Here is a 12,670-nt window from a genome sequence, read left to right as displayed (position 1 = left end):
GTAAAACATGCAACGTACATTTTGAGAAAGAGATCAACATTTAGTTGTTAAATTGCTGTGTACCCACCCAAATAGAAGTTAAAATACCCGTTTAGTCGTCGCGATTAACCAAAAGTGGCAGACAAGCGACCAAAAGTCAGTCAGTCAGTCAATCAAAATACCCGTTGAAAAGAACATTAATGAAACTATCAGTGTTTAATGCATTTTTCTGTTCTGAAGTTAGCAAGGTAACTCAACTGAGCTAGTGTAAAGATAATATATTTTAAAGAATGAGTAATGCGTTAAAGTTACGGTTACTGATGTAATATTGTTAAAGCCACATTGACGCATTGCTTGCTTTTACTTCCCAAATCTTATGTTAACACATTTGTATTGCGAGACTTCTGTGACACCCTGTTGCTCTGAGCTTGGAGCGCGTTACCATGCCGGATCTCCCGCAAACGCCAAACTGTTCAGCGGAAACGAAGAGTTTATAGATAGCGCCACTTCTCTTCGCTCACCGCGGGAGGTAAACTGTTACCCAAGAGCCAAAAGCACCAGATGTTCCTAAACAATAAAGTAGGTTAGCAACACTCGCAAGCATCGGAGAAGGTGGAACAGTCATCGGAACCTTCCCGCGCCCTGCGTTGCCAGGCAACGGGAAGAATAAACCGGGTGGGCGTGCGCAGAACATTCCCCGCGTCGGCTGCTTATTACAAGTTCCTCGAAAACTTTTGGAGCCAACGGGGTGAGAGAAGCGTGACCCTCTCAGATCCGAAGCAGTAGTTGCCGCAGTAGGCCCCGCACGAGAGGACAACACTTTCTCTTGGTCTTCGGTTCACCTGAGTTCGAACCCCGCTCCCATCAGCCATGGCGGACGTCGAGGTGCAGATGCAGTTCACCTCCGAGAAGAAAGTGCGGAAGGTGAAGAAGACGAAGCGAAGGGAGAGTGCCGACATTGTCGACAGCGAGGTCACCATCACGGAGTTGGAGAAGGAGAACCATGTCCCGTTCAACGATCAGGGGTATGTGCTGCAGCGTCCCGTAATCTCTTCTCCCTCTGTTTATCTTGTCCACCACGGACCCTCGGAAACTGCTTGTGCCTACGCGCTATGTGGACCTTCAATAAGGGCTAAGCGTCCCTATCGTGCCCTTTCTTAGGGATTCTCGTGCAGTTTTACCGACAGTGTCGCTCCAAGTGCTCAGTATGCGTTTTGTTGGTCATTTCATCGACTGTTCAACCCTCAACTGTTCAGTCATTGCGTTTTGTTAGGTCAGTCGTTTCATCGAGTGTTTAACCCCAAGTGTTCAGTAATTGCATTTTGTTAGGTCAGTCGTTTCATCTACAGTTCAGTGACAAATGTCAGTTAATGTATTTTGTTAGGTCAGTCATTTCATCGACTGTTAAATTCCCAAGTGTTCAGCTAGTGCATTTTGTTAGGTCAATCATTTCATCGACTGTTCAAACCCAAGCCAGCCAGTACATTTTGTCAGGTCTGTCATTTCACCTGCAGTTCAACCCCAAATAGGTGTTTTCCAGTTATTGATATTCAGCTCTAATTTCTCGGGTGAGGTTAGAATTCCATCCCTCACTTGAACCCCAAGTGTTCAGTTAATTCATTTTCTTAAGTCAGTCATTTTATCGACTGTTCAACCCCAAGGGTTCAGTCAATGCATGTATTAGACTTCCTGTCTCGTCAATATTCAGCCTTAACAGCTTGGATGAGGCTACAAATTCCATCGCCACTTCAGCCCAAATGTTCAGCCAATGCATTTTGTTAGGTCAGTCATTTCATCGAGAGTTCAACCCCAAGTGTTCAGTCAATGCATTTTGTTAATTTTCAACCCCAAGTGTTCAGTCAATTCATTTTGTTAAGTTTGTTAGGTCAGTCATTTCATCGAGATTTCAACCCAAAAGTGTTCAGTCAATGCATTTTGTTAATTTTCAACCCCAAGTGTTCAGTCAATTCATTTTGTTAAGTTTGTTAGGTCAGTCATTTCATCGAGATTTCAACCCACAAGTGTTCAGTCAATGCATTTTGTTAATTTTGTTAGGTCAGTCATTTCATCGAGAGTTCAACCCACAAGTGTTCAGTCAATGCATTTTATTAGAAGTTTTCCTGTCGTGTAATCGATATTCAGCCTTAACTGCTCAAGTGAGGCTAGAAAATCCATCGTAAGATCAACCCTAAGCGTTTGTTAATGCATTTTGTTAGGTCAGGAGTTTCATTGGCAGTTCAATCCCAACCGTTCAGTCGATCCATCTTGTTAGGTTAATCATTTCATCGACAATTCAACCCGAAGTGTTCAGTCAGCGCATGTTGTTAGGCGTTTTCCACTCATCGATATTCAGCCTCGACTGCAAAAGTGAGGCTACAAATTGCATTTCCTAAAGATTTCTCCATCCACAATTCGGCCCCAAGTGTTCAGTAAGTGCATTTTGTTAGGTCAGTCATTTCGTCGACTGTTGAACCCCCAAGTGCTCAGTTAATGCATTTTGCTAGTCAATCAGATCTTGCAACTTGGAAAACCTCGTTCCGGCTTTGAAATAGAAGCATTTTATCCTCAACAATTAGCTTCAATATTGCAATGCAATAGGTGCACGGACACACTCGCCCGATCCATCACAACCCCTAAAAGATAAAGTTTTGGGAGAGGGGGTGAAAGCTTCATACTGAAGATATTTCGATTTCCATAACCGCGTCTTAGTTCAAGGATTGCTGTTACTCTGAAATATGCAGTTCTTCTGAAATTTCATTGATCTGCAAAATTTAAGAAAGATTTTAGTATTAACCTTTCACACAAAAATGTGGACCTAAAAACAACGCCAGTTTGGTTCAAAAATATAAATGTAATTCCCATTCTCAGAACTGTACTTAAAATTGCATTTCCTCAAGACTTTAATCAAATTCGACTTTCTAAATGTTTTTGTTATGATGGAGCATCAAGCATCTAAGATACAGTGTCTTAATTTGCTTGCCCTCCGGTTTTCAACTTTTTTGCCCTTTGTCAAATCTTAAGTTTAGATTGATTGATTGATTTTAATTCGCTTTTTGTGCCACTTTTGGCTAATTTGCGAAGATGAGGATGAGTGATGATATGATGAAATTGATGAATCGTCACTCACAAATAAACATCCATGCCCAGGCCAGGTTTCGAACCCCGGGACCCCTGGCGTCGTAGTGCGATGTGCTAACCACTCTGCCACGAGGGCCGGCGCTTAAGTTTAGAAAGTGCTTTCCTGTGAAACGACCTATTTATGCAGAGGAAATGAATTTCCTTTTGTTTTAACCAGAGGAAACGAATTTCCTTTTGTTTAAACAAGAGGAAACGAATTTCCTTTCCCTTTTTCGTAGGTGAAACGAAATTTGTTTTCCCTTCCTCGTAGGTTAAACGAAATTTTCTTTCCCTTTCTCTTAGGTGAAACGAATTTTTTTCTCCCTTTTTGTAGGTGAAACGAAATTTTCTTTCCTCTTTTCGTAGGTGAAACGAAATTTTCTTTCCCCTTTTCGTAGGTGAAACGAAATTTTCTTTCCCCTTTTCGTAGGTGAAACGAAATTTTCTTTCCCCTTTTCGTAGGTGAAACGAAATTTTCTTTCCCCTTTTCGTAGGTGAAACGAAATTTTCTTTCCCCTTTTCGTAGGTGAAACGAAATTTTCTTTCCCCTTTTCGTAGGTGAAACAAAATTTTCTTTCCCCTTTTCGTAGGTGAAACGAAATTTTCTTTCCCCTTTTCGTAGCTGAAACGAAATTTTCTTTCCTCTTTTCGTAGCTGAAACGAAATTTTCTTTCCCTTTTTCGTAGGAGTAACGGAATTTCCTTTTTCGTTGAGATAATGAAATTTCCTTTCTATTTTCACAGAGAAAATGAGCATTTTTCTTCGCCTAGGATACTAGCTTATTTCGTTTCGTAGAAAATGAAATTAGTTTTGTAAAATATGAACATCCTTAGTTTAGAGGTAGTTTCGCAGGAAATTAAATCTGCTTTCGTTCCGTAGGAAATAAGCTTTCTCTTGTTTTCTGTACGCCATTTGTAGATGACGAAAGTCCACGAGATAACATAACCGCAGCCGCGCGCGTACCTGCGTGCCAATTGCTGTAATTTCTCTTCCCTTCAAACTAATGTCCTTGGCAACGATAACCGCCTTTGCCATCGTAATTAGGAACTACATGAAGCACTACTTTTCATCTCGGAACATCCCACCTACGCTCATTCCGTTGGGCTTGTTTATCCGCGTAGCATCATCTAACAAGCTTCATCTCTTCGTGTTCCGTATTATTTGCGTTAGGTTTAGAGCGTGGGAAGTCCTGTCATAAATTTCAAAGATAAAGGAAGACATTATTTACACAACGCGGTAATCTTCACTTCCTGAACTGCAAAGCACTGTGTACTTTTTAAATGCTTGTTTTAGAATGTGTAGGCAGGTCAAGTTACAATTTACTATTAGTAACAAAAAACGTCGCTTAAACTTTGTCTTATAAGTTAGTTTAGTAGTATTTTGTACTACTTCCAAAGCATATTATTGACCAGACATCTTCTTGAATTTAAACAATATTAACTAACAAAAAGCAAGAATGTTTCTTTTTGCTTGAGCTATCAAAACACGTATACATTTGTAGCCATTGGTGGAATTTCTTTGTTTGGTTCAGTCGGTACGGCGTCTGACTCTCATGTTGGAGTCCCGGGTTCGATACCTGAGATGGGAAGTTTCCCCAAGTTTCAGTTTGTTTTCATAAGAAGTACACTTTGAAGTGTTTCTGTTCTGTATGAAATGAACTTTCCAAGTTTCCACTTGTATAGTGGGGAAGTAAATTTCCCACGGATCTTATTTGCTTCGCTGGAAATCTTTAACTGCGTACGCTTTTCGCGTAGGTATGAAAATTTTAGTCCTCAGATCTGAATTTCCTGCAGTGTTGTTAAGGAGTGTCTGCACACAATGCATTTTAATTAAAAAGCTTTGTTGTAGACCTGTCCTTCACATAGTTAAGGCAAGGAGCTGGGTTCAATTAGTCTTTGTGCTAAGTTACCAATGTGCGTCTGAAGTTATTTCCATTGCAAACCTACAACTTCACCTTTGTTTGCTTAGAAATTAAATTAAACTTTACATCATCTGGGATTATCACTAAATAATTTGTTACAAATGTTTCTAAAAGCAGCATTTATTCGCCCAAGTCTCAGTTGCCTGAGTGTTGTAATAATTTCATAATACCATTAGCCCATTTTCTGTTCTTCCTTTGGAAGTTCCGGAAAGAATTCCTAAACAATTTTTCAGTACCAAGAATATCAGCATTGTATTTCAAAATGAATAACTTCCTATGCTCTCAGCCTCTGTATATGGTGTATCTACAAGAATGTTTACTTATCCGCGACTGTATAGCGCCAGAAGGCGCATGAGTCGGCCTGGCGGAAGGCATTTGTTTTGTCGAGACAAAGACGCAGTGTGTCCCACAGCCATTCCTTTTTTTATTTATTACTGTTTCTCCCCGCGTGGTTCTAGAACTTTCAAGGTTTATTTCTGCGTCGTATCAAGTTCAGCGTTCACGGACACAAGCGGATTTCTCTTAATCATATTTGTCCTTGCCCGAAACTTTCGTCCGGCGGAGATTTTAGGTCCTTTTTGTTGTCGTCTCTTGGCTTAGGTTCAAGATCGAGTGGATTTATTAAGCAGAGGACGTTGTGCTCACTGCGGAACTCTTTTTTTGGTTCATTTTAGCGTCACGTTCCGCTAGGGTAACCTTGGCATTGGGCGTGGCTTCTATGGGACTACTTTTTTCGTATTACGTCGCATTTCTCTCAGTTTTTTTTCCTTAAATCATCACAAAATAGAACAAAGTATAAGAAACAACATTGCCTTTTCGTGAACGTAAAATTAATTCATTAAACTAAGAAAACAAACAATGGGAAAATGAGGAGGCTTTTGTGTAGTTTTTGCACCACACTTGTATTGTACTGCAGCGTATTCATTTGGACAGAATCTCGTGAAACGAAAGAAGCGAGCAAACAATCTTATCGATTTGATTCATAGATGTCAGCACAGTGGATAAAATATCCTAAAACTAATTCTATCATTATCTGTGTAAAAAATAAATTACTGTTCCCTCTTGAAACTTGAATATTTCAAGCTTCGTTACAAATCTGATTAGAAATACTATTAGTTTACATTTCAGGAGGTAGATGTAAGCAAGTTTCCTAATCTCATGGAAAGCTTAACACAAAGACAAGGGTTCTACGTATTTTCGAATCCTATATAAGGCACCACACATGTCCAGTATCGGTTAGTTCATTTGAACTCTCCAGCCTTGTCTATTTTTGTAGGAGTAAGAAAAGGTTTATTGTCCATTTGCCTTGACTCATCTCACCCAACAGGTCGCTAGGTGGCGGGGCTTGCCCCGAGTTGATAGCTTCCTGGAGATGAGGCCTGCTCGAAAAGGTTTATTATCCTATATAAGGCACCGCCCATTAATTTATTCTCCCTTATTCTCAACGTTCGTAATTAGGCTAAGAATCAGAAAAGTGAGTTTAAACAAAGCATGGACAAGGACCTAGATTTTGTTGCCGTTCAAACAATTATAGTGTTACTATACATATAAATAAAGTTGTTCCCTGTGGTCTGTGGTGGACATTTCTTGCTCTATATTTTTCAAAAAGGAAACTAATATACCAGCATAATTTTAGATGTAATGTTATGTATGTATGTATGCAATGAAATACACATACAGACAGAATGTTCTTCACACATTAAAATTGTATTACATTTTCTGCAGCACATGCCTCTCACTAATTCTCAAAGGTAAATACACAGTACATGCATGTCTTAATAACATTTTTAGTAGTGTTTATACATTGTTATATGTTGTGTATTTTAGTTTTGCAGCTCTGAATATATCTAGTGTGTAAGTTGAAAGCGAATCTATAGATTGCGAACGGCACGTCATCCGGTGGAAAAAAAATGATCTGATATGCTGCTCTTGGGTTTTTACCTTGTTGCAAGAGCATTTTTGTATTTGTTTTTCAGCACATGGAACACAATGGATCAAAAGACCAGGGTTCCAGTCCTGGTTGACCATATTTATATTCGGTTTCTCTGATTATTCGAAAAAAAAATAAATCAGCTATCTCCCTCATGGTTAATTTGCAATAAATATCACATGTCCGTTCTGTGATTAGCTAAAAACGCCAGATCCTCACTTTTAAGACGTTCTTATGACATAAATATTCTATTTCTACGCCTATTCATAACTGAACATTATGACGTGGATATGCCTTTCCGACACTTTGAGCAAATAAGCTTTCACTTTGACCTTGAATTCCTGCCAGACGAGGGTAACTGTGTTAAGCAGCGTCAGAATGGATAAATCAATCTTATGACGGCTTGGGGGTTACAATTTCGGCTACAACACCTTACATTGATGGAAAGTTTTCAGTTTTTACAAGCTTTCTTCCTGAGATTGTAATCACGTAAATATGCAGATAAACAGTTTTATCAATTTAACATGTTCGCCAAATAGAAATGAAGACTTGATCTACAAATAGTATTGTTGTCGCCGTATTAATTTGGACAGGAAACTGTCGCTGTTCGTTAGACCTGGGCAGTTTATAATTAAGACTTACCTTGGACTCTTTTCTGCTTTTAAATGCTGTCGATTGATAGATAGAAAGAGCGTCTCAAATAAGGTACAACAATTATTCAGAACTAATCTCTCTCACGTTTACGAAACTGAATATATATTAATGGAACTGAAGAGAGAAGAGACACATTCATTATACATGTGCAAGACTAATGAAGTACAACAATGACTGCGTATCTCCAAACTTACATTATAAAATGATAAAATGCACAGGACTACATATTTCAGCCGTTAGGTGTCAGCTCCGGTAAGTGGCGCCGCCACCGTCAAAAAGCAAAAATAAAGAGTTCATTAAGTCAACAAGATAGGTTTCAATAATTCATTCTGCCCAGGTTCAGCAAAAATTACTTTCAAGAATTTGAAGACATTTCATGGTTCTGTGCATTCATTATATTTTGTCTCTGTTCGTGATCTCTCTGTCCATGTGAGAAATTAATTAGCTTGACGTCAATGTTAGGAATGTCGAGAGTTGAGGATACAAAATGATGGACTCAATACTGAACGTAAAAAGTGCAACATATTTTTTTATCAGATTTTCACGCAGATACTGGTAAAAGTATTGCGTGACACATCAATACCGAGAATATTGATTAATGATCGAAAAAAAGGTCTTCCATGACAAATGGTCAGACAGCCATTTGATGACGTCACATTTCGTCGCTTGCTTGACGTATTCTTACTTGTTACTTAACGAGACACCCAGTTAAACTTATTACTCATTTTAGGGGCTTCCCTGATGGCGCAGTGGTAGCGTCGTCGCCTTGTAATCAAGGGGTCCCGGGTGCGATACCCGGTGGAAGCACAAGTGGTTCGGATCCCACTTTAAACTGTAGGTCCAGTCCCGATTAGCCTTACTGTGCATAAAGTGGACTTAAAACACCAAATCAATCATTATTACTCATTTTACAACCTTGTGAAAATAAGTAAAAATGTGACTTACCTTTTACATACCTGTTCACGGACTGTGTGCGCCTGTGTGCCACACCACCATCCACACTTTGTTTCGGAGCGGTGCTGCATACAAATCAGGATACGCACGCAGAAAGGATAACGAGACTTTGTCCTTCGAGAGATGACGCCAGTCCGGAATATTTTCTTCCTAAATCGAGTGAATGTTATTCAAAATTATTGATTGATTGATTTTTTTGATTTGGTTGGTTGATTTGATGTTTTAAGTCCACTTTATGCACAGTAAGGCTGACTGGGACTGGACCTACAGTTTAAAGTGGGATCCGAACCACTATGTGCCTCCACCAGGTATCGAACCCGGGACCCCTTGATTACAAGGCGACGACGTTATCACTGCGCCATCGGGGAGACCTATATTCAACATTATTACTTGAACATATAATTTAGAATTGCACTTTCTGAAATTTATACGTGCCTTTTGAAGTCTTGTAATATTTATTGTTGTATGATTTTACAGAGGGTTGTTTATTCGGATTCTGTTATTTTAGAACTCTTGTTTCCAAAGTGTGGTAATTCCTGAGTCCTAGACTGAATATTTACGAGGTTTTCATTATAAACATATTAAGTTTTAATAAGGTATAAGGTAGTAAAAGATACATTATAATTATATTAGCAGCAAGCATTCAGCTTCAAAAATGTCAAATTTATTATCGTAGCGACCTTTTTTTAAAAAAGAAAGTTCGTATATTTTTAAAATTAAATATTTTGTTTATTTTGGATATCAGTTTTTCAAATTTTGAATGAGAATGTTTTTCAAATATCGTGTGCCGGTATCAGTTTGGGACATTGAAATACACACGGGATCCTGGGAAGGAAAGAACAGAACATTCGTAATGGTGGTGTAAAGTTATCGTCTTGTAAGCATGGGGACCTGTGTTGGGTTCCCGATTGGAGTGAACTTGTAGCTCTTGTTCCAATAAGCTCCACGCAAGAACTGAACTCCAAGATAGTATATCCGACAAAGTGTTAATCTTTCATAATCGATTGTGCAATGGTATAGACAGAGATCTAAGGGACTTGCTTTTCTTGTTTGGTTTGCAAAGGTCTCTAAGCATTGACCGCCCATTTTGCGAGCCTTCTGCTGGCGTTTAGCCTCTCTCAAGGCTGTCTGTGTGTTGGTTTTCGTGTCTCCGAAAACACAGATCCAGGGGCGGGGAGCAGAGGGGACGCCTGACTCCCAGCGCCACTCGACCGAAAGAGATGCGAGTTGACATAAGAGGCCACCTCCGTCGTCAATGTAAATCTCACTTGATCCCGCTGTCGTTCCGCTGAGCCCATAGGCAGGAGGGGGAATCTGGGGGGGGGGGGGTGGATGCGGAGGACGACTGTAAATCAAGTCAAGGCTCTGCGGAATTCCCATTTAGCAGGAGGACTTCGCTTCGACTTCAATTTGTAGGGTCGTGTTTCCTCTTTAAAGGTTCTCGGAGTGCTGCTTCCGGTTTTCCGTGCCCTTTTTCTTCCGGAAACCTTTCAGACGCATCAAAGATGGCCTAGTGGTTAACAGTACCGCCTTATAAAGAAATCTTCTCGGGTTCTTTTCGTGATGTGGACACAGTCCCAGTCCCTATTAGCCCATTCGAGTCGTGGTCTAACGTGCAACTTCCTTACAATAAAGCTTGACACAAGTTACTAAACACAGAAACATTTGAGTAACGGTTTTTGAATTTACAATAAATAGGAATTCCAGCCTTCTTATTTTTGCTCTAAGATTCAACGATCAGAAACTATTATTTTAAACAGCAAGATTTTTTCTTCCTTAAAAACAATCCACTCTAAATTCTCTGTAATTTCTGTGCGCGCATGTGTAGCTTGTATATTGCTGCTACTTCACGTGTAAAAAAATAATATACAAAAGAATATGTCGTCATACTGTAAAATGTTACATTGAAAGTTGAATAAATACCATTTTCTGTCTTTTTCTCTTTCCTGGTCCATATTTCTATACCTCTTCATTATTCTCTGTCTCTCCCTCTGCCCATGTTTGCCTGATTCTCTGAAAATGCAACACTTTCTCTATCCTATCCACAATAACCTTTAGTCCTTTTTCTTTACAATTCTTCCCAACCCCCAATTCGCGAACACCACTCACGCTGTAATCATGGTGTTCGTTGTTATCTTAACGCACGTCTAGTCTTCTGATAAAAAGAAATCAGTTCGCGGACATCAATGCGACTTGCGGGCCACATTGTAAACACCACTGTTATTAGTTTTCTTGAGAGGGATTATGGTTTATTGTTTTTTTTTCTTATAAAATATTTAATGGTTGTGAACATGGTTTATTGTTGAATAACTTATACCACAAAACCGTGCTATTACACGACATTCACAAAAGAACATATCCTCGGCAGTATAAATTATTCAGACCTGTCCTGTTGGCTTCAGAGTTGTTATTTTGCTTTTTTGACGTTCGTGGCGCCACTGAACGGGCACTTTGATTGTATTATAATATCCAATATCACATGTATCGAAGAGACGTATTAAGTTATACGTATATTATTGTAACATCGGGTATATATTGAGTGGTCAGAAACTAAAAAGAAGACTTTACTTCATATGTAAAGATGTTACAAGTAGAGTCCATTACGTGGCGCCGCCAACGTCAAAAAGTAAAAGCACTAATTATACGAGATCAGAACGATAGATCTCAATAATTTATACTCCGTGGACGAACAACTTCCTTTGTAAATGACAACAGTGGTGAGGAAAGTCTATATCTGTGTTACAACGTATATCTAATCTATATCCTAAACAGAATATCTTACCGTCTGAAAGGACACACAACACCTAATGGACACATCTCTTCAATTACTCGTAGGCCTATGCGATCTCTCCACATGACCAGCTAATTCCATTTAACCTCGTAATTAAGCGAACCGCTTAATGGCTTCGTCGTGTTTTTTTGAGGCGCTTCCTTGTATGTCTCGCGTTGCTAAGCAACTGGCGATGATATGGCATATTTGACAGGAAACAGACAGTAATAGGTGTTGATCGTTCATGTGGACATTGTTGAGACTTTTAAGTAGCTGGTTCCTTGGTTGCCTTCAACAGCAGTGTTTCATCCATAGGCAACTGCTAAAAGTAGTAAATAATTATATACTTCCATAGAAAAGTAACCTCTCTTGGCTGGCATAGAAAGTGATAGTTTTGCTGCAGACGTGTGGGTCGTAAACGAATGCGTAAACTTACCAACTGATAGTGAGATAGTGATAATGATAATGTTTTTGCAGATACAGTATGCCCAATACACTGGAAACATTTGCTACATTGAAACAACACACGAAAAGCTCAAAATGAATAAAAAAAACCTATTACCTTACGTGATAAACTGTGAAAAAGTCTGTCAAAGCTTGTCTACTTTATGCTCAGATAGGGTGATCGGGACTGGACCTACAGTTTTTAAGTCGGATCCGAACCACTATGTGCCTCCACCAGGAATCGAACCCGGGACCCCTTGAAGTTTAAAGATGGAAACGATAGAAGACACTGAATAATGTTCTACTGCAGTAATCTAAACTGGGAGTGAGTTCATTACATAGGAAAATGAAAGTCAACTGACACCAAGAGATAACATTTTGTGCCGGATTTAGATGTTAAATTGTGACATTTTTGTGTATCTGCACAGTACAGCAATTCTGCACAGGTTGCAGTGTCGGTTTTCGTGGATAAGTTCACCCTACGTTCAGATTACGTCATCACAACAACACTCAACTTGTATACGAGAACCTTGATGACATTCGTCAGCCGTCTGAATTTGGGATCTCCACCACGTTAACACCGAAAACCTTTGAGTTTCAATTAATGTGCAGTGATACGCCCTAATCACGTTTTATGTCCGTCATAATTGTGGAACTAACAACGCAAGCGGTAAAAAAAGACTCCCAAGTCCTCACTCTGTGGTGTAGTGGCTAGCGTTATGCGCTTTGGAAGCCAGCGATTCGATTTCGTAAGCTGGGTAGGGCCCTTCTCTTTCTTGATCACGACCGATGGTGGGCGTGATGTGATCAGCAACACACCCCTGGTCGTCTTTACCCCCCCCTCCCGGAGTTTCCTCCAGGTACTCACTTTATACGACGCTGGGTAAATTCTAATGGATTC

General features: G+C 39.7%; 1 protein-coding gene across 7 annotated transcripts in view; it reads left to right on the top strand.

The window, feature by feature from the left end:
- Positions 1-12,670, top strand: part of Lmpt (four and a half LIM domains protein limpet) — a 718,337-nt gene that overhangs the window by 579,618 nt on the left and 126,049 nt on the right. Inside the window, exon 1 of one of the 7 annotated variants that reach the window (XM_083138104.1) lies at positions 696-1,004. The exons of the other annotated variants lie outside the window; for them this stretch is intronic. Coding sequence (XP_082994230.1) covers positions 850-1,004 — 155 coding nt within the window. The 5' untranslated portion in view covers positions 696-849. Of the gene's footprint in view, positions 1-695; positions 1,005-12,670 lie in introns of those variants that run through there. 7 annotated transcript variants of the gene reach the window in all.

The sequence above is a fragment of the Lepisma saccharinum genome, chromosome 16 (assembly GCF_977018435.1).
Source record: "Lepisma saccharinum chromosome 16, izLepSacc3.1, whole genome shotgun sequence".
NCBI classification, from domain to species: domain Eukaryota; kingdom Metazoa; phylum Arthropoda; class Insecta; order Zygentoma; family Lepismatidae; genus Lepisma; species Lepisma saccharinum.
The sequence above is the reverse complement of the archived record's forward strand: the minus strand, read 5'-3'. Positions and strand labels throughout refer to the sequence as shown.